This window comes from Herpailurus yagouaroundi, unplaced genomic scaffold (assembly GCF_014898765.1).
Source record: "Herpailurus yagouaroundi ecotype Mexico unplaced genomic scaffold, PumYag 28, whole genome shotgun sequence".
Lineage (NCBI taxonomy): Eukaryota > Metazoa > Chordata > Mammalia > Carnivora > Felidae > Herpailurus > Herpailurus yagouaroundi.
In genome coordinates this window covers 162517224-162545124 of record NW_024412376.1, presented here as the reverse complement: position 1 = coordinate 162545124, position 27901 = coordinate 162517224, and the positions used below count along the sequence as shown (strand labels likewise).

General features: G+C 50.6%; 1 protein-coding gene across 6 annotated transcripts in view; it reads left to right on the top strand.

Annotated features, from left to right (window-relative positions):
* Positions 1 to 27901, top strand: part of STX18 (syntaxin 18) — a 122525-nt gene that overhangs the window by 72339 nt on the left and 22285 nt on the right. For 5 of the 6 annotated variants that reach the window (XM_040488011.1, XM_040488027.1, XM_040488051.1 and 2 more), the window contains 4 exons: positions 9795 to 9910; positions 11672 to 11749; positions 11915 to 11981; positions 26307 to 26422. In XM_040488011.1, the coding sequence (XP_040343945.1) occupies positions 9795 to 9910; positions 11672 to 11749; positions 11915 to 11981; positions 26307 to 26422 (377 nt within the window). Of the gene's footprint in view, positions 1 to 9413; positions 9538 to 9794; positions 9911 to 11671; positions 11750 to 11914; positions 11982 to 26306; positions 26423 to 27901 lie in introns of those variants that run through there. The other variant, XM_040488017.1, reaches the window with a different exon arrangement.

Below are 27901 nucleotides of genomic sequence, written 5' to 3'. Positions count from 1 at the left end.
GCCAAGTCCACCCAGCTGCCTGTTCTTGTACAGCTTGTGAGCTAAGAATAGTTTTCGCATTTTTAAACAGCTTGGAGAAAAGACTAAGATCTCACCACATATGAAAACGATACGAGATTCACATTTCAGTGTCCACAAATAGAGTTTATTGGAATACCACCAAACCCATTCATTTGCACATTATCTTTGGCTGCTTCCGCGCCACAACAGCAGAAGTGAAGGGCTGCGGCAGACCGTGCCACTTGCAAAGCCTAATGTATTTACTCTCCGGCCCTTTTCAAAGCGTTTGCAGAGCCCTGCTCTAAACAGAGGGGTTGATGATCCCTCACCAGCTAGTCGAGAGATTCATACAAGACAGTATAATGGAAATGCAGTGCATTTCCATGCATTTATGAGATGATTGTAAAGGGTGCTGCTCTATAACTTGGCAATCGTTTTCACCTTTTCTTAAAAAAATGTGCTTATTTATTTTTGACAGAGCGCGTGCGCGAGCGTGAGTCGGGGAGGGGTAGAGAGCGCCGAGGGGACAGAGGATCTGAAGTGGGCTCTGTGCTGGCAGCGGTGAGCCTGATGCAGGGCCCAAATTCAGGAACCGCGAGATCATGACCTGAGCCAAAGTCAGACGCTCCACCGACTGAGCCCTCCAGACGCCCCTCAACTTCTGACGATAAAAGTGATGTTAAAGGCATTTATTTCTGCTCAGCTCCCACACAGTGTGCATCCGTGTTCCCAGACGGCTCCGAGCCCTCTCCCTTTGTCGCCCAGTAGAGCCAGCTGCTGGCCCACGGCTCCCTCCTTCCCAGCTGCTCTGCGGCAGATGCACAGATGGACATCCCAGATCTCTGGGGGCCGGTCCCGCTCTGCCACTTACTGGTTGGGTGGCTTGAGTGTCGGAGCTCTGGCCCCTGAGGCTTCCTGGTCCCGACTCATCCGTCTCCCCTTTGGGGAAACTCAGTCTTTTACTCATTTTCCCCGCTGCAGCTGCTGTTTGCTACCACGTGCATCCTGAGCTCCAGTCCTACCCGTTTGCGTCCCTTGGAAAGAACGTGGGCTCAGGGGGTCAGGCACACCCAAGTTCAGTCCCACGGACGCCCAGTGTTAATCGTGTGAGTGGCTAGAGCTCGCTTCACGTCTTTGTGCTTGTTTTCTTTTTTGTAAAATGTGGATAATGTTCTCGTGAGGATTAGGTGAGACGCGCAAGCTCCTGGCACATAGAAGCCCCCTGGGGAACGGCAATAGGGTTGGAACCCCGTGGGACCTATAATGAACTTGTGGGGGGGGGTGGTCAGTTAATAAAAAACACGCGTCTCCTTCCTGCCCGACAGCGGTGGGAGGGAAGGAGAGAGAGATGGCTTGCAGGAGTCAGGTGAACGTGATGAGATGGACGAGTTACCAGCTTTATCACCGGTAAAAATCCAGGGGGGCGGGCAGAGCTTGGGTCTGAGGGCGGGCGGCCTTGTTGAATGAAGGCTCCTGAATTAGACTCGCTCAGCCATGACCGCCACTGAACGGTCACAGGCGCTGGAGCACAGAGAGCGGGGCAGGCCCCTTTATAGCACAGGAGAGAGAGGAAGACAGCAGGACACCTGTTCTCTGTAAGCAAGCAGATCCCGGAGAGGAGAGAGAGAACAGAGCCGTGGCTAGATGCGTGTGCGTGTTCGTGCCCGTGCCCAGTGAAGTGCCCTCCCGCATGAGGGCAACAAAACTATACCACTTGGGGGGAAAACTTCCTTGGTTTCTGTTGTTCTTAATAGAACCTCGGACTAGGGGGTAGGCATCCCCTCAGTGACATGCGTTCTCTCCCGATAGAGAAGGGCCGCCCTTGTCGTCCCCCAGCAGGTCCCCCCTCCTGACGGTGTAGACCGTCCACGGCCTGCCTTTGACCACTTCTGCCTCCCAGTGTGCTGGCCTTGGCCAGGAACATTTTAGATGAAGTATGATCATGGAATTGAAAGAAAAATTGCCTTCAGACCCATAAAGCTATGCTAGTTTGACATAATTAGGAAGCTGTAATTTTTTCCATAATGTAGAGCTCAGACTTTATTGACCCATTTAATTTTTTTTTTTTTTTTTTAGTAATGACATTTTACTAGAGCAGAGCAGCACGCAATGAGGTGGCCTCTGGCTGGATCTCTTGAATGATTTTAATTAAAAATAATGTTTCCACTTCTGGTAGATGTACCTTTTCTGCAATGTCTTGGCAACAAAACAATACCACTTGGGGGGAAAACTTCCTTGGTTTCTGTTGTTACTAATAGAATAACCATACTGTCAATTTCCAACCCGAAAGGTTAACGGGTAATGTTCCTAAAGGAACATCACCTTTTAATTGAGTAATCAGTCTTATCAAATTAACCTTTAGACCTTTTCAGTTTCCCTGAGCCGAGTTTCCATTAAATCAAAATAGAGAGTAGGAGGATGTTAATCTAATGTTCTTGGAATTAGTCATTTATAGATCCGCTCCACCCACGGGGTGCGTGTTCACTTGGAGGTATCTTTCTTGTTTATTTGTCCCTGACCCCTTTTCGCCTCTGTTTCTGATGAGAGTGTTTCTAGTTTCTATTGGGGAGGAGCACAAGACCAGAGGCCCCCCTGCTCCTGTTTTCCCTTCCCCGCTCTGCCTGAGGGGCTGGGGGGATGGAGTGCACCTTCCGTAGGGCACATTCTGTTAGCATTACCTGGTGTGACCTTGGTTAAACCAAACTAGCTAAGAAAACGAGATGCCAGGGAGGTCCAGGTTCCGCTGAGAGTAGGACCATCTGTTTTCCAAGAACCGAGGGGTTTCCTTCTGTCCTTCCAACTCTACCCCAGAAAGTGAGGGGCTGGGGTCAGGGGGTGGGAAGGTGCCTCGCGCAGGGAGGAGACAGGAGACTCACCCGACGCCCGGGACTGAGAGGCCCAGGCTCACTACTCCCTTCTCTCCCATCATCTAGGATGGATGCAGTCACTGCCTTTGCCCCTGAAGCTTTCCAGGGAAGGCTCTGGAAGGGCTCTGCAGGGGGCCTCCTGAGGAGCACAGATGCAGCTGTATATCAAGCCTGTTCTGCCATCAGCCTCACGCACCGAGTCGGGTCGTTCAAAAAGTATTTGATTGTGATGCGCCGATCTATCAGCCTGCCAGATCCTAAGCATTGCTCTTGATGATGCGGATACAGCAGTGAACAGGCAAAAAGTCCTTGCCTTTGGGGAACTTAGATTTTTGTGGGGGAAGACAGATAGACAAAATTAAAAAGTAAACGATACAGAGTGTTAGAGCAGGATAAGTGCTTTTAGGAGGAGGGGGAGGGGAAAGTGGCTAGAAACGTCAGAAAGGGTACAGTCTTATTAGGGTAGGTCAAGGCAGGCCTTATTAAGAGGGGGACGTTCAGTAAACACCTAAAAGAAGGGATCAGTTTATGTAAATATCTGGGGAAAGAACGTTCCAGAAGAGGGCAGCCAGCAAGTATAAAGGTCCGGGTGTAGGAGCATGTCTGGAACGTTGCAGGAGCAGCAAGGGGGCTGGTGTGACGGGGCAGGAGGGTTGGGGCCTAGGTGAGGATGAGCTCAGAGAGACAGCAGGAGCCAGATCTTACAGGCCATCTTAAGGATCTTGTAGCTTTTGCACGGACCTTGGCTTCTATTCTAAGGTGGGGAGGCCACTGGAAGGTCTTGTAAGGACGAGTGATAGGACATGACTCACTTTGTAACAGCATCAGTATGGCTGCTGTGTTAGGAGAGGCCAGAACAGCAGACCTGCAAGGAGGCTCCAGTTAAATCCAGGCGAGGGATGTCACGGCATCGTGGACCAGAGACAGAGCAGTGAGTGTGATAACAAGAGGTCAGATTCTGGAAATATTCTGAAGGTCGAGTCAAGGAGCGGGTTTGAGAAGAGCAGGCAGGGGCTCAAGGTGGGGCACATTCGTGACACAAATTCAACATCTGATTGGATGGTTAGATATTCGTGCCTCAAGTTCTCGGAGAGGTTCGGGCTGAGATAGAAGTTTGGGACTTGTGGGCATAAAGCTGGTATTTGCACCGCTAAAGCCACAAGACCAGACCAACTCACCCAGCGGGCAGTGTGGAGAGATTTCAGGGACTGGGCCATGAAATGTCCATCTTTAAGTGTTCAGGGGGCTAAGAGGTGTCCACAGAAAGCCTGAAAACGAGCAGTGGGTGAGGTAGGAGGAAATCAGGAGGGTGGTGTCGTGGAGGCCAGAGGAAGAAAACTTGAGTCAGGGAGGGGAAGCCCCCGGTTCCTCCCAGTGTGTGCAGTGTAACTGGGTAAGGGCTGAGCCCCTGTGGGGGCCGCTGGTGCCCTGGGAGCGAGGAGAGTAAAGTCTCCTTGGATTGGGGTCAAGAAACAGTGGTCCAGATGCTGGGGACCTGGGTGCAAACTTACTGGAGACATGGAATTGAGACGTTTTGTTTCATTTTATTTGTTTAAAATGGGAGAATAATGCCACATTTGGGGGAAAGATCCAGTAGACGGGGGAAAAATACTATTGGTAACTAACATAGGTAGCGTTCGCTCTGTGCTGGCCCCGACTAGGCGCTGCGCGCACATGGTCGATGGTGCAGGGGCGAGAAGGAGCATTGCGGGGGCTGCCCTGGTGTCAGGTGGGGCAGAGCTGGTAGGTGGACATCCACCCTGGACGCGGAGTGAAGGTAGTGTCTGCGGGCCCAGCAGAGGAGGCCGGGAGGAGTGGGGGAGCCTGGGGGCATTCTCCAAAACCGGGAAGCAGTTATCGCTCACCCTGAGGACGGCTTGGGGAGCACTGGTTGGGGGGGGGGCGCGGAGAAGGAGCGAGGGAAGGCACGTGGAGCACACTGGCCCGGCACCGTTCGGGACCCACCTGATGGAGCCAGTCTTGTGATGTCTGTCTGTCTGATTTCCACTTGTTCCTAAACTCAGCTAAACAGTGTGCAGTTAACTGTTGGTCTTACCACCGGCCACCGCTGTCCTCGGTCTCGTTCCCACTCCCCGGCCTCCTTCCTGGAGCCAGACTTTGCTGAGTGGCCCTCTGGAGGTTAGGATTAAAATGGTTGAATCAGTTCGACAAGACCCGGGCAAGCAGGTGGTTTTTGAGTGCCCGTCACGGGAAAGCGGCCTGTTTCCACAGCGTCTAGATGGCACCGTGTCTTCTGCCCTTTCAGTTGGTCGGCCGTGGCTTGTGGCCTCCGGCCTGCCGCAGTCTGTGGCTACGATACTGAATGTCACAGTGACTTTTCCCTTTTCCTTAAAACAAGAGCATAGAACTTCAGAAAGCCGTCCTTTGTTACTTAAAATCTCCTTTAGTTTCCTCAGATTTTATCATCAAATGATTCTAAAAGCCCATTTGCCCTGGTTCCTTTTTTCAAAACAAAGTGTTGGTCATGGAACATTTGGTCTCCAGATCAGTACTTCTGTCCTTTTCAACTGCATTATAAGGACGAGCCTTAATGGCGGTTTCTTCCTTCCTTCCTTCCTTCCAGGTCTTTCACTCCTCTGTGTTTTCTACTAATGTCTGCTGCTCACCCAGGCCCCAGATCCCCGGAGCTGATGAGGCTGTGCCTCCAACATCTCTTCCGTCCCTGACAGCTTTATGTCTCAGATCCGTCACCTCTTCCCAGTCCTTGCCATCACCCACACCCTGCCCAGTGCCCCTTTCTTAAATTTCAGCCCAGCAGAAATGTACTAGCACCTGCCTCTTACACAGCATAGGGAGACAGAGATGAATAAGGCAGGATACTCTGTCTAGTTTCGATAACCCGTTGACTGATCTTCCCCCTCTGTTCCATCTAATGAGATACTGCCGCATTGATCTTCACGAGGCTGAGCCCTTCGATGGGCTACAGAATGCATCTCCTTCCGCTGGCACTGGAGACCCACCAAGAGCTCGTAGCTCTACCTGTTCTGTGCTCTGGCCAAATCGAACCGCTGACTGTTCTCCAGATAGGCTCGCTCTCTCCTGATTCCATCCCGTTACTTAGTAAGAGTGTCCACTCTGGTCTCCCCATGGCCACATCCTGCCTTTCAAGATTTGGTTCATAGATCGCCTTCCTCCCCGTCAACTAGTGGGAAAAAAGCATCCTGTCTTCTGAACTCTTCCCTTTTGTGACACGAGAGACCCCCTGGGTGGTGGTTAAGAGCCAGGATGCCTTGGTTCAAATTCCAGCTCTGCCAGTTACTAGTTGTGTGACCTTGGCAAGTTACTTAACCCCTCTGTGCCTCAGTTGCTTCGTGTGTAAAATGAAAAGTGTAATAGTTCCCACCTCATAGAGTTTTGAGAAATAAATGGGGAGACATATGCGAAGCACTTAACACAACGAGTTGTATTCATGCGCGGAAGGCGTTACATAACCGTTCGCCTTTGTGATGTGCGAGCATATATGTGAGCCCGTGGATGTTGCCCATCATGATGTAGTTTACTGAGAGCAGGGTCTGTGTTCACATCTGAAGCCCAGACATTAATGGGGTAATTCCATGCCGTCTGTTGGGCGTATACTGTGGACAGGGTTCTGTACTTGCCCCTATGTAATATTGATAGCAAAAATAAGACTGTAGCCTTTAACGTTTGTCCATACCTTTTCAGTAACCTTTGAAACAGAGTAGAAAATCATTTACACTCTTCTCTCTCTTCCTTACCCTCAGGAAGCATTTAACTGCATATTAAAGTAATGGGCAGAGTGCCAGCAGTATTCTGTGATTTTGAACTTGCCCCTTTTTAACATACAGATCAAGCAAATAATTTAAAAAAATACATATATTCTTTTAGATTTCTAAACCTGTAAATAAACTTCCCAGTTTCTTCCTCCTTTCCCCCTGAAGTAAATTGACTAGTCCAGACTTATATACCTAACATGGTTTCCTTTCATTGAATCTAATATTTCGGTAAATTGAGGTCTGTAATGAAATTACCCCGCTGTACCTCGTAAAGGAAGTAAATAAAATTAAAGTTTGATGAATTTCTGTATGTGTCCTATGAGAATATCTATTTTTTGGAATTTATTTACCAGATAGTTAACCTTTTCAAAATAGTAATAATTTTGTTACTGTGATACTTAATGTGGCACCAGCAAGCCTTCATCACTTTTGACGGACATGTTTCAAATGGCGATTATGTAGCTGGTGCTCTTTTTAAATTATCACAGAGAAACAGGAGTTTGAACTTTCTTCCAAGTTGGCTCTGTGTCCTCACCTGTCATGTCCTCAGGTCCGCGTGCCGCCTAAACATCTGTCCCCCCCCCACCCCCCACCCCCCGCCCCCCACCATGCCTGCTGTGCTGGGCGCCCTGGGCTTCGCCGCATCCCTGCACGTCCAGTCAGTCCTCGGCCTGTTCGGTCTTTCTCGGACCTGCTGTGCCTCCTCCCCACCAACGTGGCCTCAGCCTGGGGTCTCTTCATGTCTTCCCATAGCCATGACCAGGCCACCCAGTTCTGCTCTCATCTGCCTCCAGGCCAGCCACCGCAGAGGGCCCTGCACGAAGTGCAGATTCCTCTGTTTAACATCCTCCTTGGGCACCTGGGTGGCTCAGCCGCTTGAGGATCTAATTCCTGATCTTGGCTCAGGTCATGATCCCTGGGTCATGGGATTGAGCCCCACGTTGGGCTCTGTGCTGACCATGGAGCCTGCTTAAGATTCTCTCTCTCTCTCTCTCTCTCTCTCTCTCTGCACCCTGTCCCCTGCTTGTGTGCTCGCTCTCTCTTTCTCTAGAATAAAAAAAAAAACAAAAACACATCCTCCCGTGACTGCACCAGCAGGCCCTAACCTCTGTATCCCAAGGGCTCCTCTGCAGCTGACAGCAGATGGAGTATTTGTGTGGTCGTTGTGTTTGGGGGGAAACCTATCGATGCTGGAGAAGTAGCTGTTGCAGGTTCAGCACAGTTGTAAGTGAACGTGTATTTATCGAAACACTGTCCGTGTTCCTTTGAGAAATAGTGTCGACATTGCTCTACATTCACTGTGGAGACACCGACCGTGCACGTGTCCCTGCAGCGACTCGAGGCCCCGAGAGTCCCATAGCGTGGACGCTCAGTTTGTGGGGACCGCCCGGTGTACTCCTGTTTTCCCTTCCACACTCAGATTAGCCTCGCATAGACCGTCTGTCGTGTGGTGATCTGGGCACTGACCCGCGGGCTGGGGATTTGTAGCAGGTCTTTTTCGCCGTCCCCTGTGGGAGTGTCCCCCGCCGTGCCCGCCTGGCACCGCCCTGCGCAAACTGACCTCTCCCCCCTTGGGCCCCACTGTCCACTTGCAGACCAACACCATCCAGCGCAGTTTCTCGTGCCCCTGCCTCCTCCCCAGGTACCTGTGGCCTGGTGCCTGCCCTGTGCAGGGATCAGAAATAAGCCTTGTTCAGCTTTGGACCCCTGACCCCTGCCGCAGTGCCAGCCAATGGGGTTTAGTATAAAAGTGAACGAATGGATGAATCGCAAGGATCAAAAATAAGTAAACGAAATACGCGTAAGGCGTTGAGAGTAGAGTCTGGCGCAAAACCACCTGTTCAGCTACCGTGTGCAGGACACCGTTTTAGGTCTTGGGGAAACAGAAAGGAAAAAGATGAAATCCCCGCTTTTGTGAAGCTGACGTTCTCCTGGGAGGAGAGAGACGTCACTGCTTCGGGGAGAAGTAAGTGCGTGAGGCCAAGGAAGCCGGTGAGGAGGAGATGGCAGGGGAGGAGCAGTGCGGTCCGGAGTGTCCCAGCCTGTGTCACAAAGCGGAGCAGAAGGTGACTCTGGAGCTCAGAGACAGCGTAATCCCCAGCACAGGCGCTGAGAATCGGTGACGGGGCCGGTGCCGGGGTGAGCCAGGGGGTGGTCACGGAAGCCGGCTGTGATCAGAGATCCGAATGCGGAGGAGGCGCGTGCACGGCTGCGGGAAGACCACCCGCCGGATGCGGACGTGGCAGGCCGCGCAGGGTCGGGGGCGCGCGTGGTTGATCGGGGGCAACAAAGCAGCCGGTGCAGGCGGGGTGCAGGGCAGGAGGGTGAGTGTCAGGAAGTAGGTCACACGTCAGGCCGGGCCGATCGGGACTTGGTGTTTTATCCCCGGTGAGGATGAGTGGCTGGCAGGGCTAGCGGATGGGGACGGAATGAACTGAGTCTGCACATTATCCGAGGTCCCTTTTGACCTGATATTTTGTGACCCTAAATTCAGTGATAATGTCTCGAGTGTTTCATTCGAGTGTTAATAATAATGCCACCCCTGCCCGGCTCTTAGGAAGACGAGCGAGGTGCTAGAATTACAACGTTTTGAGTTTCACGGCGCTGCATTATCGCAGGCGAGCGCCCTCGCCAGCTCGGTCACGTTTGAGGTTTTTAACTTAGTATCAGGGGGAAATGAAATGGTCTGAAAGCCCTTTAATTGTGAGTTCCCGCGACGGTGTGTGGAAAGACAGCAGCCTGACACCTTTTCACACGCACCTGCAGGGCCTCCACGGCACAGGCCTCCTGACGTTCGTTGACTTCTGCCCTCGTGTTACGGGAAAGCCTTCAGTAGCTGCCCCTGTTCTTAAAGCGAGAGCCCACGTGCCTGCCAAGGCCTGCTCGCCTCGCCCTGGCCGGACTGGCGGCTGCAGGTGGGTCTCTGCAGGAAGCTCTGCCTACCTAGCGGCCTTCGCCGGTGTTGGCTCTGCTATTTAGCCCCTGTTTCTCCCACCTCACAGCCTGGTCGGTTCCTCTTCCCCACCTCCGGTCTCAGCGTAAATGTCACGTCCGCAGGGAAGCTCTCTCTTCCCTTCCCTCCCCGTCCACACAGCAGTGGCGGTCATTTGCTGCTGCTCTAACATTTTGTCTCCCCTCCCCACCTTTTTTTTTTTTTTTTTTCTCTTTTTAGCCACATCATGTCTGAGTACGGGAGGATGACAGACACAGAGCGAGACCAGATAGACCAGGACGCTCAGACGTTCATGAGGACCTGCTCTGAAGCGATTCAGCAACTGCGAGCACAAGGTGAGGTGCTCTGAGCCGCCAGCGTGACTGATCGGACGAGGCTCGTGCGCACAGCCGGCTGACGCTCTGTCTTGTGTCCCTGCTCAAGTGTAGGTTTCGGGACTTTAAAATTCTTCTTTTCTTGATCAGCGTGTTTACCTGAGCCGTTAAAAGTAGGGAAGAGGCCGTGGTTCGGGTTACACGGGTCGGGGAGAGGGTAGCAAGGACCTCTCCAGGCACAACCAAACATTTCGTAAGGGTGCCAGGGCACAGCGGACGGATGGTGTGTGCGCGCCTGTGTTGTGTGTGGCGTTCAGGGGGCCGTGGTCGAGGCACGTGGACGAGGACAGAAGAGGGTCATCTCCGCGCTCTAGCTGTAGTATTGGACTTTGGGATCCAACTGTCGTGCCGAAGAGGAGGGCTGTGGAGCCAGGGGGGGCTGATGTGCCCACCCCAGCCCCACCACATTCTGCCCAGATGGCTTTGGCAAGTCACTTAACCACCTTAGGCCTCAGTTTCTTCGTCTATAAAATGGAGACAGTGCCAGGGCATATCTCTTTGGGTTGTTACGAGAATTCAGTTGAATTCAGCCCCTGCTTAGAGCCGTAGTTGGCCCTTGGGTTATTAGTCACTTGCTTCCACTGATGTTTCACTTTTATCGAGGCAGTGAGATAGCTTCCCAAATCGTATATCCTCCTGGATTCTTTCGTAGCGTGCTTAGACGGATACAGATTGCGTGAAATAGCCCAAAGTTCAGAGTGGGCAGGTGGCTGCTGTGTTCTTGACACTGAATTCTACTTGGGAAGCTTCCATCACAGCCCTGAAGGGCCATTGGAGCCTGACGACAGCTATGGGCATTCTTGCCCGAGAAATACACGTACACCCAAAATTTTGTGTGCAGTCTCACGGATCCGCTGAATCGCTCAGGGGAATCTCAGGTTACGCAGCCGTATAATAAAAACGTGATTCATGTCCTGTCCCCCTAAGGGCCTGTACATTCATTGAAATCACCTAGAAAATACATGATTGTGAATAAAATCAGCAATTAGGTACCAAACCGTGTGAGCTTGGGCTTCTTGTTGACTGAACTGTGGCAGTTTCTTTGTGCTCAAAGAAAGAAAGAAACAGAGCTCCAAATTGCCTTTGGGATTAGCAGTAATATATGCTAAGTGCTGCCAGAGGGCCTGCCCGCCGCAGGCACCCAGTCTCCCAGTGAGTGGGAGCTGTCCTGCCACAATGGATGGCATGGACTCGAAGACAACGTGATAGTTGCAGAAGCCGGGCATCCTGGTGGCTAAGACAGTCCAGGAAGGTTTCCTTGAGAAGGAAGGCTTACCTCCAGGTCTGAGGGGCGCTTGGAACGTGAATGGCAAAGGGGGAGGACGGAGCATTCCAAGCTGGAAAACAGCACCGACCGGCCGGCTGGTGTGTGGTTTGAGTTTGATTTAAACATGTTCCTTGAAGGTCAGCTTGAGCCTTGGATGCTGTCAGTACAAACGGGGTCAGCTCTCCAGAAGTGAGCCACATCGAGTACGAGCCCTGCGTGCTGTAATAAACCATAAATTCTTTGACTGTAGTTTTTCTACAGGTTTAATCTTTTGCTCGTGCGAAGCCCAGTAAATCTTACTCTTTTACAAATGGAGTGGCACTTGACAGAAGGCTTGTTTTATAGCCGTATTTTTAAAAATACTTTCAATAGAGAAACTGTTCTAAGGAAGCTGATGAATTGTTCTTCGGTGTAATTGAATACGGAGACCTGACTGTTGTCCTTTTCTGTTCCAGCCCACAAGGAGACACACTCCCAGCAAGTGAAGGAGCACAGGGGTGCCGTTTTGGATTTCATTGAAGATTACTTGAAAAGTATTTCATTTTCTCTTAAGGGTCTAAATGTGGCCTTGCACGATAGGCGTGATGCAAGATGTAGCTTTGCTAGCTGAAGACCATAGTGTCTCATTATGTTTCGTGACACCCTTGCCTGACAAGCGGTTTTAAATGGTCTCTGTTCTGGTGTTTTCCCTACAACAGGAGTTTGTAAACTTTACTCAGAACAAAGAGCCATCCGAGTTAAGCGAGTGGTGGATAAGAAGAGACTGTAAGTATTGTCTCTGTTGGCGTTCCGTAATTAATAATAGTAATAACGACAACGGACGTTTGTGGAGTCTTCATGCTTTACAATGTACGGAGCTCGGGTGTCCTCGGAAAATGCCATAGCCAGGCCTTACTGAGCCCTGACTGTGCTGGGCACGGTACCAGATTCATCGCTAGCTCGCAGCTGCCCTACAGGGCAGGTACTGTTGTTATCCCTGATTTCCGGACGGGGCTGCCGCTGTGGGGCGGCTGTGGGGAACTCAGGAGGTAGCAGCTCTGCGGTTCGAGCCCAGGCTGTGTGGTTCAGAATTCACACGCACGCCCACCCTGTGTAGATAACCCTGTGAGGCTGGCGCAGTTTAGCCATCTCACCTCTTTCTCTTTGCGCCCCCCTTCCCTGCCGCCTCCCCCATGCCGCTCCTCGTGGTCTCTCAGAGTGTTTTCCTGAGACCGGAGCTGGGGCGCAGCAGCCAGTGAGGTCCCCCCCCCCCCAGCTCACCCGCGGCACGCACCTCCCTTCTAACAAGGCACCCGCTCGGTGCCGGGCGCTGTCATGAACCCTCTTTGGCAGGTGAGGACATTAGAGCCCCAGCAGGTTAACTGACTTGCCCAAGGCCACACAGCCAGGAAGCAGCAGAGGCACGCTTCAGTATCTCCCGTGGCACGTGTCTGTCCCCCGAGCTGTCCTCCCTGGAGGAGCACGTGCCGGCTTGTGGGGCACAGGGACTCAAAACTGCTTCCCCTCCAGCTGCCCAGCCTGAGACAGGGTTCTTAAATGAGCGAGGAGCGAAGGTCTGGGCTTCAACTCTTGACCACTTCTGAACTGGTTTTGAGAAGACTGGAGGGTGTTCTTTCAGAAGGTAACAGTACGTACTATTGGGCGGCAGCTTTTCTTAATTCCGATTGTGTCGAGACCCCCAGCACCAGCCCCGGTTCGGTGCTGCACTAGCAGGGCCTGTGGGACTCAGGGCCGAGATCTGCTGCGGTGAGAGGGCACGGAGCAGATGGTGAAGGGAAAGGGCACCCAGGTGAGGTGCAGAGGAAGCCAGGAGCAGGCTTCTAAGGGTCCCCTCCAGTGGAGTCACACAGGATGTGACTTGTGACCACTTGTGTGAACTGGCCACTGGGGAAGCTTATTAGAAGCTCACTGGCCCGGGGATTTTACTGGGGGGCTGCTCACAAAGGCGCTTTCTGCTTGGCACTTACCAAAATTCCAGACTCCCAGAAGGAAAGCCTGTGTTCCGCATGAACCACACTGTTTGCACAACGGTTCAAGCACAGGGAGCCACTCTTAGCAGTTAGGGTTGCGGGAACCCTCCCAAAGTCCCAGTTCCCAGACACCAGCCCAGGGCTGAGCCTGTGCACAGGTCTTTCCAGAGAGCAGTCTCGGGCCTGCACGGATACTTGTCCCCACGCTGGTGAGACGCATTTGAAATTGTAAATGCCAACAAGTGGAAGCATTTGCAGGGGATACTAAGTGGATACGTTAATGTGTTACCTGTCGGCAAATAATTACTTGTTTATTACACAAGGCAATGAGGAGAGGCAAGGAGAGAGAGAGAGAGAGAGAGAGAGAGAGTCTGCCCTCAAGGAGCTAAGACTCAGGCTGGTTGCTATGGAAACATGAAAAGGTAGCCAGTTTCATCAAGATGTCTCATAACTAATTAGCAAGTTCAGAAGGGGAAACGGTGCCTTCGAGTAGCACAGCATCGTGCCTCAGAGCTCAGACCTTACGCCAGACATCCTGTGTTCCTGTCCCCCCTCTGCCACTTACCAGCTGTGTGACTTTGGGACGATTGCTTGACTTCTCTATGCCTTCGTTTCCTCACACGTAAAGTGGAGAAATTCAGAATACCTACGTTGGTGGGTTGTGAGAACAAAATGCATCGGTGTATGTAGGGCAAGCGTTCGCATGTGTTCATTTGGACTGTTACCTCCGGTGAAGCGTTTACCGTGTCTTTACCAGTGTGTCAGCTTATTTCATCTGATCCCCGACATTTGATCCTCCCTGTTAATATTAAGTATGAGCATCTGGTTTTGTAGAGGAAATTGAGGCCCGGGGAATCTGGGTGACTTGCCCCGCCCCCCACAGCCGCAGCAAGGTTTGAACACCGGGGCAACGTGGCGGATTTCTCAGCAGGCTTTGCGTTGGATCCCAGAAAGGGACGACAGAGAAGGCAGGCAGTCCAGGCTTGGGGAGGGGTATGGGAGGAGGGGTGCCCAGAGCCTGCCCTGAAGAAGAAGAGTGGGCTCTGGCCGCGTGTGACTTACCGTCCACACCGGGTGGCGGTCACTCTGCCTCCCAGCCACCAGCCGGAGAGGCGCCCGTTTCTGCTTCCCCAGCCAAGCGGACCCCGGCACTTGAGACTCAACGGGCACCCCGGGTCAAGTGAGAACGGGCTTTTGCTGCCGCCGCCTCAGTTCTTGGTTCTCAGCGGAGGTTTTGACCAATTAACGTCAGTCAGATGGGAGTTGTTCTCATTTCCACAAGTCAAGTACAGCCTCGTCTCCTGCCGGATAGCTGCCCTGTGCCAGTTACTTTGAGCAAAAGACCTTGAGGGAAATAACTGTGTGACCCTCACAGTGTAGTCCAGCCTCCTTCTAGTTCTTTCCTCACCTTGTCCCAGAAGACATTGCCCAAAACATACATGAAATTTTACCACTCTCTTGCTCCCCATGTCTTACCAAAGCAGAGCTTCGTAGCATGGCATTCAAGGCTCGTGATTGGACAGCGGCCTTTGCCTCTTGGTCGGTCCCTGTGGATCTCTGCTCTGACCATACGTGACTCCGTCTGTGTTCTGAAGAGGCCTTGTGCTTTGAAGCCCTCATGCCTTAATGCTCGCTGACTTCTCTGCCCAGAACGCCTTTCACGGAACCCTACATCTTCTGTCCCTCCTCCCTTCCCTCCTTGGCAAGCAAACTGTTTTATCCTTCCAGCCCCAGTTAGGATGCTGCTTGCTCTCCAGAGACTCCCTGGCTCCCGCAGGCCGTGCTGGTGGCTCCTTTCTGTGTGGGTCCCCTGCTCACCGTCATGGCCCGTGTAACCCACATGCTCTCGGAGGGCTGCCGTCGCACCACCCGAGCCCATTACGTGGCACCATGCCTGGCCTGGCCTGGGGAGGCCACTCACTGAGGGCTCTCGAGTGAAAGAGTGACAGGGTGCCTGAAGATAAGTTGACTGTGAGGGGTTTTAATCGTCAAGTCGGATCTGTGGGAACTTTGCTTTTGTATTATTTTGTTTTGATTGGTGATGGTTATTGATAAAAATCATTCCCATAAAACGGATTCGAAAAACCCAAGGGCTCGTGTTTTATGGCCGTGTTGTCACTATCATGTGTCTTTCGTTCTAGGCAAAAGTAAAGCCTATTTATTAGTTAAGGAACTGCTTGTTTTCAATCTGTCATAGTATAGGATAAAAGATACTCTATGCTGGTATTTTTTTCAGACAAGGTGATGGCACACTAATCTCTCCTATCAAAGGGCACTTACTTGGATGAGATGTTTGCTCACGTAGCCAGAAGTAGTCTCAGCTGACCTTTCTGCAGTTCCCTGTCTATGACTGTTGTCTTAGAAGGGTAGCACCCTTGTTAAATGTGACTTTTTTCTTCCATTCCCCTGGCAACTGTACAGCAAAAGGAAAAAAACAAATACGAGATAGAGATCATGGATGTTCCACAAAGCCTGAAATATTTACCATCTGGCCCTTTACAGAAAAAGCGTGCCGACCCCTGGCTTCCAACAGGCTTTCTGAGGTGAAGGACCGCTTTTTTGTTGTTGTTTGTTCTTTGCCATCCATCGTGGATGGAGGTGTATTCCACTGCGCAGGTCGGGTTCACAGCTTGGGGCGCGGGCGACCCTGCCACCATAGTTTGAGCTGAACTGATGAGTAGGATGTGTTTCTGATGAAGGGGCAACGTCAGATCGCCGTAAATGTCTCTGTGTGTTTACTCTGTGTTTTTATCCTTGTCTTGCAGCAGACCAGTAGCAAACAGTTGGTAGCCTGGTGCTGGTCTGCGGAGCCCCCTTTGTGCGGCCCTGGCTTGGTGCCCAGTAGATACCTGTGTGGGTGTGGAGATGACTTGCTCAAGGTGGCGTGAGGTTCTCTTGCTGTGGGAGCGCACGGTGCCTGTGCCAGAGGAGATACCTTCGTCTGAAAGTCACTTTTGAAATGATGGAACGATACTGAAAATATCTTTTTTCTACCTAGAGCCTTTGTTGGGGGCAGAAAAGAAGTGTAAGAGCCATACTTAACGCTGCAACATTGATCACTTTTCTCCAACTTTTGTATAAGGGCAAGAAGTTGTTCCACACGTTTTCTTGTTTCAAAACTGAAAAATCTGTTTCTCTCCCTCTTTCTGCTCTTCTCAAAATTTTTTTTGTTTTTGTTTTTTGAGAAAGAGTGAGGCTGCAGAGGGAGGGAGGGAGGGAAGGGGGCGAGAGAGAGAGGGAGGGAAAGAAAATGAATGAATGGAAATATGTCACGTAGGCCCAGCGTGCGTGGGGCTCCATCATCATGACCTGAGCTGAAATCAAGAGTTGGATGCTCAAATGACTAAGCTACCCAGGCACCCCTGTTTTTCTCAGATTTTAAATAGAATCCCAAGATTTTCAAATAAGGGATTTGGAAACAGATGTTGGCCAGGTGGAAACTGTGTTGATTGCAGTTAGGAAATGAGCAGCCTTCAGTTAGAGAAATCAATTTAAATAAATCATGGGGTATAAACTGATCATTCTGATGACTTTTTAAAAATTGCTTTTTTCAAAGTGCCTTCAACTAGTTAATTTGTAATTTCCCTGAGGATTGCAAGAGACATTCTGTGTATAATGAGATCTGTTTTTATCACTGTTAAAAAAAAAAAAAGGGCTCTCAGCTTTGTCTACTGCATTGTAATCTTTTATTCATTTAAATTGAAAACTGGCACATTAGCATACTCTCCACACAAAGGATCACAGACATTCCCAGAGCTCTTTATTTAAAAGTCAGTTAAGCCCTTCTTCCTCAACAATTCAGTCCTGCAGCCCCGGGGTGGGGCAGGGTCAGGTGGGTGTGTAAAGCGGTGGGGGCCACTGCTCGAAGGGTTGGTCAGGTCCTGAGCCTGAGTGAGGAGGGGGGGTGCGCCCTTGTGGGGGAAGAGTGGCAGTGGAGGTGACCCCTTGGTTATATAATAGCAAGGTTGGTCAAACAAGTGAATACATAAGGATGATGGAAGCCGGTTTTGCACATTCCGGGAAGTGAAAGGGCTAAAACCAGAATGAACCCTGTGGTGTTAGATTGGAATGGAAGGTACGGGTGCGCACTCATGGTTTTCAGTTTGCATAGATAGATGCGGAACTAACTATGGTTGTAAGTGAGTATGTATGTGTAGTGCAAATGGCCTGGAAGCAGGGACACCCCAGTAGCGATAAGCATACTTAGCATTCAGATCTTGGCTTCTAAGTAGCAGTTTCAGCTTCCAGGAACCAGAGCTCCTTGCAGAAATGGCTCCGTCTGGGGCCAGAGGAGGGAAAAGTATAAAATGAGCCTGGAACCTTTGTCATAGCAGGCAGCAGGGAAGGGCTCAGAGGATGACGGGGACTTGGGAAAAGGGCAGTTTGAAGGGGCTTCGACTGGCCAAATTTGAGACCGTTTGAGCATCAAATCGATGCTAGTAGCAGAAGATAACCTGAATAAAATAGGACATCTTGCATCCATCTAGATAGGAATCCGTAAGTGAGTGCATTGAAGGTTGGCATTGATAACTCCATCGCATCAAAGCACTCCTTCCCCCAGTACTCAGACTTACAAGGGGGAAGAGTAACTTCCGCAGTGGGGAAGCCTGGCAGCCACCACCCTAACCAAGTGACGGAGGGAAATCTGGGACAACCTGCTGGGAGGCCCTGGGGAGAACGTACGTAGATGAGTGTCACTCTTTTATGCCAAAGATGCATAATCTGTCTCCAACCGTGGGGAACAGCAGACAAACGCAAGCTGAGGGGCTTCTTAGAGGATAGCTGGCACGTCATTGTGTCTCAAGGTCATGAAACTCGGGGAAAGACTGAAGAACTGTTTACACCAGAGGAGCCTAACAAAAAATGGATGCCCTGGATGCACTGTGTGATTTCGTTCTGAAGGACGTCCGCGAGACAGCTAGTCCAGTTAGAATGGGGTCCAGGGAAAGGCTGGAAGTCACGTGTCGACGCGAAATTCCCGATTTTTGATGGTTATATTCTGGTTGTATCAAAGAATGCTCTTGTTTTCAGGGAATCCTGAAATACTCAGAGGGAAAAGGGCATCAGGTTGGCAATTTACTGTCTGATGGTTCAGGAGAAAGCGTTCTTTGTACTCAAGGTTTTTGTGCGTGTGATTGTTTCGCGACAAAATGAAAGCCTACAAGATCCCATGTCACATTCATTAGAATAGCCAAAATAAAAGTGACAGGTGTTGGGGGCGGGGGTGTGTGTGCAGCAGCTGGAACTCTCACCCACGGCTTCTGGGAGTATAAAAGAATTCTTTATTAAATAGCCAAATAGTTCTCCAGAGGGCAGGGCCGTCCTTGACCCAGAGGTCCCACTGCTGGCTTCCCTGTGCCTCCATACCCTTGTGCCCTTACGTGCTTGGCAGAATATCACTCCTCTCTCAAGAGTGCGCCCAAGTGACTGCTCTGCGAAGCCCCTCGTAATTTCTACGCTCGGAGTTGGCAGTAGAAGGAATTTGTAAAATACTTACATTTTACATGGTACTCTTCTCATCTACCGTTTCATTTAGCCTTTGCAACAGCTTTGAGGTGCAATATTACTTCTGGAAGCCAGGTTTCTCATTGTCACAGACATGAGGAGGGGAAAACCAGGATGAAGATCTGTTTCTTTGGGTTGGAACGAAAGCTACTGAAAGCCACTTTACAGATACGGCAACTGAGGTCCAGCACTTAGAAGAGTAGCCGGGAGAGTATCGATTGTGTGCCGGCCTCCCCTGCTGGGTACGGCCTCGCGGATGGTCCCAGTCTTGGCGAGAACACTTTTAGAAGGCGCTGTCTTCTCCATCTTGCAGATGAACAAAACTCAAAGAGGATTGGGGAGAAAATGGTCACACTGCCAATAAGCGGCAGGCTAGAATTCAAGCTCCCTCTCCTCTCCAAACCCTATTTCTAAATGTACCTTTCTCGGTCAGCCAGACAGTGTGGTAAGGACCGTATCTCTGACCGCCGTGGGACTTGTGGACCCTGTCGGCCTAGAGGGTCTTCTTAGAAGGGCGGCACGTTGGCGCTGCTGAGCAAACCGCCGAGGAGAAGGCCGCCCATCGCTCACACATGCGGCTACCACCCCCCTCCCCACCCTCTCCCCTGCCGGTCTGTCGGGCCTCCTTAAATCATCCCGCACTTACCACGCAACACCGACCTGGAAGACCAGCCCTGGCTGGGCCAGCAGTCGGAGGCCGCACTGGGTCCCTTGCACAGACTAGAGAGGGGTGGCCCCTCCCCCGGAGTTTTAAAACTGTTGATGGATTGTGTCAGCTGGTTTCTTCTGTCCCCATCGGTCTGCACCTTGGTAGAAGAAAAAGTGCCTGTAGCCTTGGGATTGCACAAGACGTTTTCTTTATGAAACCACTCTGCCTTTTCTTACTACGCGGTCATGATAGCCGTCGCGGTGGTAGTTAGGGTGGTAGGAACAGCCAGCTTGTGCAGCTCTTTGCATATGCTGTGCAGTGTGCTCAGCATTTGCATACTCGGCATTTGCATACTCAGCATTTGCATACAAGCCAGTAGAAGGTACCATGTTGAACAGAAGTAGTCAGAACTGGGGAGCCCCTGGGGGGCTCCGTCGGTTCAGCATCTGACTCCTGATTTGATTTCGGCTCAGGTCATGATCTCACTGTTCATGAGACCGAGCCCCACACCAGGCTCTGTGCTGACAGCACGGTGCCTGCTTGGGATTCTCACTCCCCCTCTCTCTGCCCCTACTTTGCTCGTGCTCTTTCTCTCTCTCAAGTAAACTTAAAAAAAAAAAAAAAGTAGAATGGCCATCCTTGCCTTGTCTGTTTAAGGGGCAAGGATTTACTACGATGCTAGCTGTAGGTATTCTGATATATTCTGATATAGCTGCTCTATATCAGGTTAAGGAAATTCCCTTCTTTGTCACGCGTTCCCAAGACTCCCCTCTGGTTCCGTGATTTGCTAGGAGGACTCCTAGAAATGCTGCTGTACTCATGGTTAAAGCATACAGATTAAAAGCAGCAAGGCTAAATAACAGGCATGTAAGACAAAGTCCCGGAGAAACCTAGATGAAGCTTCCAGTTGTCCTCTGAAAACCGCACCTAATTCTCCTGGCAATGAAAATGTGTGATGTCTGGCAACACGTATGGAATATTGTCAACCGGGGAAGCTCGCTAGAGCCTTGACACGCAGGGTTTTCACTGGGAGTCAGTCATGTAGGCACGGAGCACCCAAATAGCCGACCTTCGTTACTCTGTCTCCAGTGCCTCCAGAGGTCAGGTCCGCACAGTCTGGTCCGAGGCCCCCATCAGAGATCACATGGTTGGCATAAACTCTCTGGTGTGGTCCAAGGCTCCAGGTATACAAAAACATTGCTTATCAGGCATGATATTCCAGGAGCATGGAGGTTTTCTTCCAGGAACTGGTCCAGGGCCAGCTTCTTTCTAATGGGCAGAGTTGGCACACCCCAAACCTGCTGAGTCAACCTTTTCCTGCACACCTTCTAGTCCTAGTTTGTGAACGGTTTTTATCTTGAAGGGATCTTGAATTTTTCAAATGCTCTTTCTGCATCTAATGAGATGATATTGTGGTTTTCTTCTTTTCTTTTAATGTAGTGTATTACATTGATTTAAAAATGTGAAACCAACTTTGCATACCTGGGGTAAACCCCCCTTGGTCATGATGCATGGTTGTGTTTATATATTATTAAATTTGGTTCACTTATGTTTTGTTAAGGAGGTGTACGTTTATGTTCGTGAAGGCGTTTGTCTAGTTTTCCTTTCTTGTAATGTCTTTGCTGGGTTTCCATACCAGAAACTCACAAAGTCTGTAATTGTTCTCTGTCCACTGGTGTTCAGGTCTACTGTATCCTGGCCTTTCTTCTCATTTTAGGGAGAAACATGGAGTCTCTCACCACAAAGTATACGGTGAGCTGTGGGTTTTCTGTCAGCATCTTAGCAGGTGCAGGACGTTCTCTCCTGCACACAGTTCTTCCTCTTGTGTGCTTTGCCCCACAGCTGTGCGTGCACACGTTTTCGTGACGTCTTTCCACGTTGGCGTAGCACTCCCAAGGTGATACAGCCAGTGCCACAGCGATGGGCGTTCGGATTCTTTCCAGGCTTTGACTGTACTACAGTTGAATTACATAATTGTTACAATGAACGGCCTTGTACAAACCGTTTCATATTGTTGCTGTGTCTTTGGGATAGATTCACACAAGTAAGATTGTTGCATTAGAGAGTAATAGGTCTGTAAATTTTTTTAAAAATGTTTTATTTAGTTGAGAGAGAGAGAAAGAGAGAGAACAAGCAGGGGAGGGGCAGAGGGAGGGCAGAGACAGAGCGGGGTGCAGAAGTTTGGAAGCGGGCCCTGCGCTGATAACAGCGAGCCCATGTAGGACCCAGACTCACGAACTGCGAGATCACGACCTGAGCTGAAGTCTTACGCTCAACCAGCTGAGCTGCCAGGGTGCCCCCATATACATCACTAGATGTTACCACATTTCCCTCCATGGAACTTAACACCATTTGGCATTCATACCCATCAATCTGTGAAAGTGTCTGCTTCTCCACAAACTGACCAACCCGCTAGTCTTGTGATTTTTTGCCAGTCTTCCAGAGCAAGAAAGTATGTCCTGGTGTAGTTTTTAATATGCGTTATCTTTTTAAAATATGTTTTTAATATATTTTAATGTTAAATTTTAATATATTTTAACTTTAATATATTTAATACATTTTTTTGAGAGAGAGTGCCTGCATGTGTGTATGAGTGGAGGAGGGGCAGAGGGAGAGAGTAAGAGAGGGAGGGAGAATGAATGTTAAGCAGGCTCCACACTCAGCACAGAGCCCAACTCGGGCTTGATCCCACAAGCACGAGATCACGCATGACCTGAGCCGAAATCAAGAGTCGAACCCTTAACCAACCGAGGCACCCAGGCGCCGCATGCATTATCTTATTTTGAGTGAGAGCAAGCATCTTTTCATATGTTTAACAGTTTTGGGTTCATAGCAAAATTGAGCCGAAAGTACAGGGAGGCTCTGTGCACCCCTCCCTGGTCCCGCTCACTCACATCCCCTGCTGTCGGCATCCCCCACCACTTCTGGTGTGTTTTTGCCGGGCAACAAAATATATCAAAAAATTTTTATGTAGTTAAATTCATCCTTTTTTCCCTTCTTGCTTCTGGATTTTGAGTCATACGAACTTTTTTCCACACCTAGCTTAGAGAAGCATTCACCCGTGTGTTTCTCCCTCGTGTACGATTTATTATGTCTGTATCACTTGTGCGTTTGGACTTGATCTTGGTGCGCAAAGTGAGGAAACTTTGATCCTTCAGCCCCCTGACTAAGCTTGTATTGTGTGCTAAATATCTACATACATTCGAGCCTCTTTTTGAATTTTCTGTCAGTGGTTTGTCAGCCTTTCCAGGCCCTGATACCGCTCTCTCGTGTAGGGTTTTTCTGGGCACGTTTTGCTGGAAACATTCTCACGTCTATAGCACAGTCGAGTTTACAGTGAACACCAGCTACCTGCCGTCAATCTTACCCTTTACGTTTTACTGCACGGTGCTTAGTCCTCTTACCTTCATGTCTTTGACAGGGAGTTGTGAGCATCAGCAGCTCTGTCATTAAGTACAGTTCGATATTTATTTACAGTTTTTCCTAACATCCTTGCATGTTTCCGAGTGAATTTCATAATTGATTTGGTCTGGCTTCAGGATGGGGGAGGGGAACCTGCTGATATTTCTGTTCGGATCGGTATGCTTACATTTATAAGTTAATTTAGGGAGAACCGACATCTTTTTTTTTTATGGCTAAAATAAATTTGTTATTTATTTGTGTTTGTTTCCAGTTTTGTGGTTTTTTTTTTAATTTTTTTTTTCAACGTTTATTTATTTTTGAGACAGAGAGAGACAGAGCATGAACAGGGGAGGGGCAGAGAGCGAGGGAGACACAGAATCGGAAACAGGCTGCAGGCTCTGAGCGGTCAGCACAGAGCCCGACACGGGGCTCGAACTCACGGGCGTGAGATCATGACCTGAGCCCAAGTCGGACGCTTAACCGACCAAGCCACCCAGGCGCCCCTCCAGTTTTTATTTAAATTGCAGTTAGTCATCAAGCCCCGCGTTGGGTTCTGCACTGACAACGTGGAGCCTGCTTGGGATTCTCTCTCTTCTCTCTCTCCCCCTCTCCCCCCACCCCCACCAAAAACAAATAAACATTAAATAAATCCCAGTTTACATACAGTGTATTGTTAGTTTCATGTGTAGAATTCAGTGATTCAGCACTTGCATATAACACCTGGTGCTCATCAGAAGGGCCCTCCTTAATCCCCATCACCTGTGTAACCCATTCCCCCGTCCTCCCCCTGTCCTCCCCCGTCCTCACCCCCACCTCCACTCCAGCAACCCTCCGTGTGTTCTCCGTAGTTGAGAGTCTGTTTTATCTTCGCCTCTCTCTTCCCATCACCCATGTTCATCTGTTTTGTCTCTTAAATTCCACGAGAACTGACATCTCTATGATATTTCTTTTTCCAATCCAAGAACATGATATCTCTTTCCATTTGTTACAGGATATTTTTATATCTTTGAAGAAAATCTTTCAGTTTTTCACACATAGGCTTTGGGCTTTTCTTGTTCAGTTTATGCTGTGATACTTGTTGTCATTGTTAGTTGTTTATCTGTTGTTTTGGCTATTGCAAATGGGGTCTTTTCCCCCTGAATCTTCTCACCGTAAGCCTGGCACTTTTTGACGAACATTTAAGCCATTGTTTTGTTACTACAAGCCGTGCTGTGATGGATATGTCTCTGTGTGTATTTGTGATGCTTAGAATAGCCGATAGATTTTCCAAAGGTGGCTGCATCCAAACACATCGCATCCCACATGGTCTTACTAAAATCGACTTCGCCACTGCTCCATTGAGAGGGAGATGTGAGGTCCGTGTCCCTCTCCTTGAGCCCGAGTGGACCATTGTCACTGCCTGGGCCGTGGTGTAGGACAGCAATGACAGTGTGACTCCCCGGCTATTATAAAAGGCACTGCTGCTTCTGCCATTGGCTCAGACGCTCCTTGCGCTGGGGAGACAACGTGGCCCCTGACAGGGAGACGCGGCTCCGGGCCGGCACCCACCTGCAGTGGAGCCTTGTGAGGGAGCCTCGTCCCGATGAACCCGCCAGCCTCTGGCAAGCCTTTGGGTGACGCAGACCCAGCTGCCGTCGGGCTGCGCCCCGTGAAGGACCGGGACTCGGAACCGCCCCGCCGAGCCACTCCCACATTTGTGGCCCCAGACATGCTGATGGACGGTACCGATTATTGCTGTTTCAAGGCACTGAGCTTTAGGGTGATTTGTTTCCCAGCCGTAGTAGCTGGATGTTTAGGACGGTTGATACTACTGCTATTTTTGAGAATTCTTTTATGAACGTTGTAGCGGAGCAGTTCCTAAACAGCTTTTCTCAGAACCCTTGTCTTTTCCCAAAACTCCATGAAAATGGTCTCTGCAGCCAGGTTTTTTGGAAGAGACGTCCTTTTGGGAAATTCACAATGTATATTAGGATATTAAAGACTGAAAATGTGTAGAGTAAAATACCCATCCAGTAAAATACCCACCCAGCTTCCTCAAATTCGCTTGACCACAAGTCCTTCTCATGGGTCCTGATGGGTAGGATCCTCTTGATGGAGTTGTTAGGAGCGTGGCCTTGGAGGCAGGTTCCCTGCGGTCACGTTCCGGCCCAGCCATTTACTGACCGTGTGACCTGGGAGAGTTTCCTAACTGCCATATACCTCGGTTTCCTCCTCTGTAAAAAGGTCATTAATACCATTACCTACCTCATAGGGACGTATGGCATTCAGTAAGTGTGTCCACACAGCATACTTAGAAAAATGCCCCGTACATAATAAGCCCTCAGTAAATGTTAGCTGGCATTAGCAAGATCATCCATACACGTATTTACATTGTTCTTTTTATTTATATGCTTTCTGGCTGGTCATACAGAACTCCTCATAGATCATTCTGGCAGTCCGCCTGTCATTGCCGTAGTGCTGTGTGGATTCCAGTGAAGCTATTACAAGGCTTGTTTCATAATCAAGTTTTTTCTCTTACTAGCTCATTACTGACCGTTGTATCCATTCAGGCAACCTGTATTTCCTTTTTTTTTTTGTTTTTTTTTTTAATGTTTGAGCAAGGGTGTGCAATTGAGGAAGGGGCAGAAGAGGGGGGGACAGAGGATCCGAAGCAGGCTGCACGCTGACAGCAGTGAGCCTGGTGTGGGGCTCGAACCAACGAACCACAAGGTCATGACCTGAGCCAAAGTTGGATGCTCCACCACCTAAGCCACTCAGGCGCCCACAAGCTGTACTTCTTAAACGCTGAATCCCGGGTACTCATCTGGGACCTTGGGCTGTGAAGCAGCCACGGCTTATGGCCCAGACCCCTGCTCCGAGAGCACACACCCCTGGGGAGTGGGGCAAGCAGTAAACAAATGAACTGGGCCATTGCAGACCGGTGGCCACTGTGAAGACAAGGGCTGTGGCACAGGGGGGACGTGGGGGAGCCTGTCTGAGATCACAGGGTCGGAGAAGGCCTCTCTGGGTGAGTGCGATGAAGCCTGGCCCCCAGGTGAGGCCATGCGGCCACAGGAGAAGCCCTGGGGCGGCTGCCACGTGCAGAGGCCATGGCTCCTGAGACCAGTCGCTTCCATCCGGTGGATATTTAAAGACTTGTGCTTTTATAGTTAACTGTTCTAAGAATTACTTACACGTACTACATAACGTGTGTGCCCATGTGTGCATGTGTATGTATTTAGCCACACTTTTGCATTGGTGGGAAACAGCCAGCTCCTGGATTGAACAGTCAGCTTTTGCCACGCAGCTGTTGGGTGTGGTGTCGGTCTGTGGGGCAGGGTTGTGCGTTCTCTCCTTCGTCTGTTGACTGCACTCGCCCCCCCCACCCCCACCCCGTGCAGGCAGTGACGCTGGCACCTTGTAGTGAGTGTCCCGCGGGAGGTGCGTTGGGATGGCCGCTGGTTAGCAACTCTGCTCTCTGGCGGAGAGCACAGAACCAGTGTGCGGGGGTCACGTGTGACTGCGTGTGTTGTCAGGACAGAATCTTGTAGAAGCAACTTATGTGATTGCTAATTATTTATTTAGATCTAAGCTGGAACCGGAACCAAGGACAAAGACCAGGGCATCCATGTCTTCTGAGAAAGTTTCACGGAGTCCTTCGCAAGACTCTGAAGAAAAATCTGTCACTGAGGAATATCCAGGTATGCATCAGAATCTTCCTTAGGACACGTTGGCAGAAATGCAAAGCAGACAAAGAAGGAACACAGTCCTAGACAGCTTGTGGTGTTTGCATTTGCATAAAGCGAGGGAAACACAGAAGGGCCAGCTCTTTTCTGTCCCGGTTGGAGCTAGTGACTCTCGGGCCGGCACAGGGGGCTGCTGCAGTCACCTGGGAGCTGGCGGGGTCCGGGGAAGGGGCATGAGTTGTGGTGCGCCACGAGGGTGGGGACTGGAGACTGAGAACCAGGAAGAAAAGAAGAGCTCTCTGCCCAAGGAATGGTGCACGCCAGTCTCGGGGGCCCCGGCACCCACGTGCTGCGCCGTCCCTGTGGTCTCGGCATACTGTTAGCGGTGACCCTGCCTGGCCGCCGTGTGTGGACAGCATGTGCCTGCTTTGCTGTATCTCAGGTGTGGCGGCCGTGGAATTTTGCTTTGCGTGAATCCCGGGATGCTGGTGATCCAGGGGCCGAGAGTCAGTCCCCTCTTCCGTATTGTCACAGTGGCTCTCATTTACCGCACGTCTCCCAGATGCCAGGCACTGCCCTGAATCTTTACGGACATCACCGCCACCCTTAGAGCAGGCCTCTGGAATGCGTTTCATGAGCCTGTTTCTCAGATGAGCCTTCTGAAAGGCTCCGAGAGGCTGGGAAACTGAAAAGCTCATAAATGGTGGACCCAGGATTTATATGCCTCCCCATCTGATTTATTCCCTGCTTTTTACAAGAGAGGGGATTCAGAATGCAGCGTAGGAATGAGCGCCTGAAAGATGCCAGAGACCCTTTCTGTAGTTTGGAACCGTGTCGGGGGGCAGGGAAACTGGTGTCTCACCAGCCCCTTCACTGTGCTGGGTTCCTGCTGGGGCATCAACAGGTCGAGTCTCCTTGGGTCTTTGAGGTGGTGCTGTCGTCATGTATGTGTGAGGAAATCGAGAAACCAAGGAAGGGGCAGCACCTGAGTCACTCTTTGTAGAGCCCGAGCCCATCCTCTCTGGTGGCTGCCTTGACCCCGTGGGCCAGAGGCTTTGCACACCTCTGTGTCCACTGGTCCCTAACGAGGGAGAGCCCCAACATCACTCGTGAACTAACGGGGCCTGCCCTTCCTAAGACAATACACAGGGATACCGTGTTTGCATTTACTCAAACCAGACACAGCATACTCATTTAATCATTCATTCATGCAAGAAGTATTGTTGGGGCTGACGAGAGTGGGGAGAAGCCAGTGTGGATTCTTGGGGCCCAGCTGAGGGTAGATCTCACGTGAAGAGACGCAGCCAGTCTGCCCTCGCGGAGCCGGGTAATAACAGGAGAGATTGGGCCTGTCAGAGAGGTCAGAGACCTTGATATTTCAGTAAAGACCCAAGGGCAGTGAGGACCGAGCCCCATGTCTCCTGGGGGGAGAGTGTCACAGGCAGAGGACATTGGAAGTGCAGAGGCCCCGAGACGGGGGCCTGCCTCATGGTG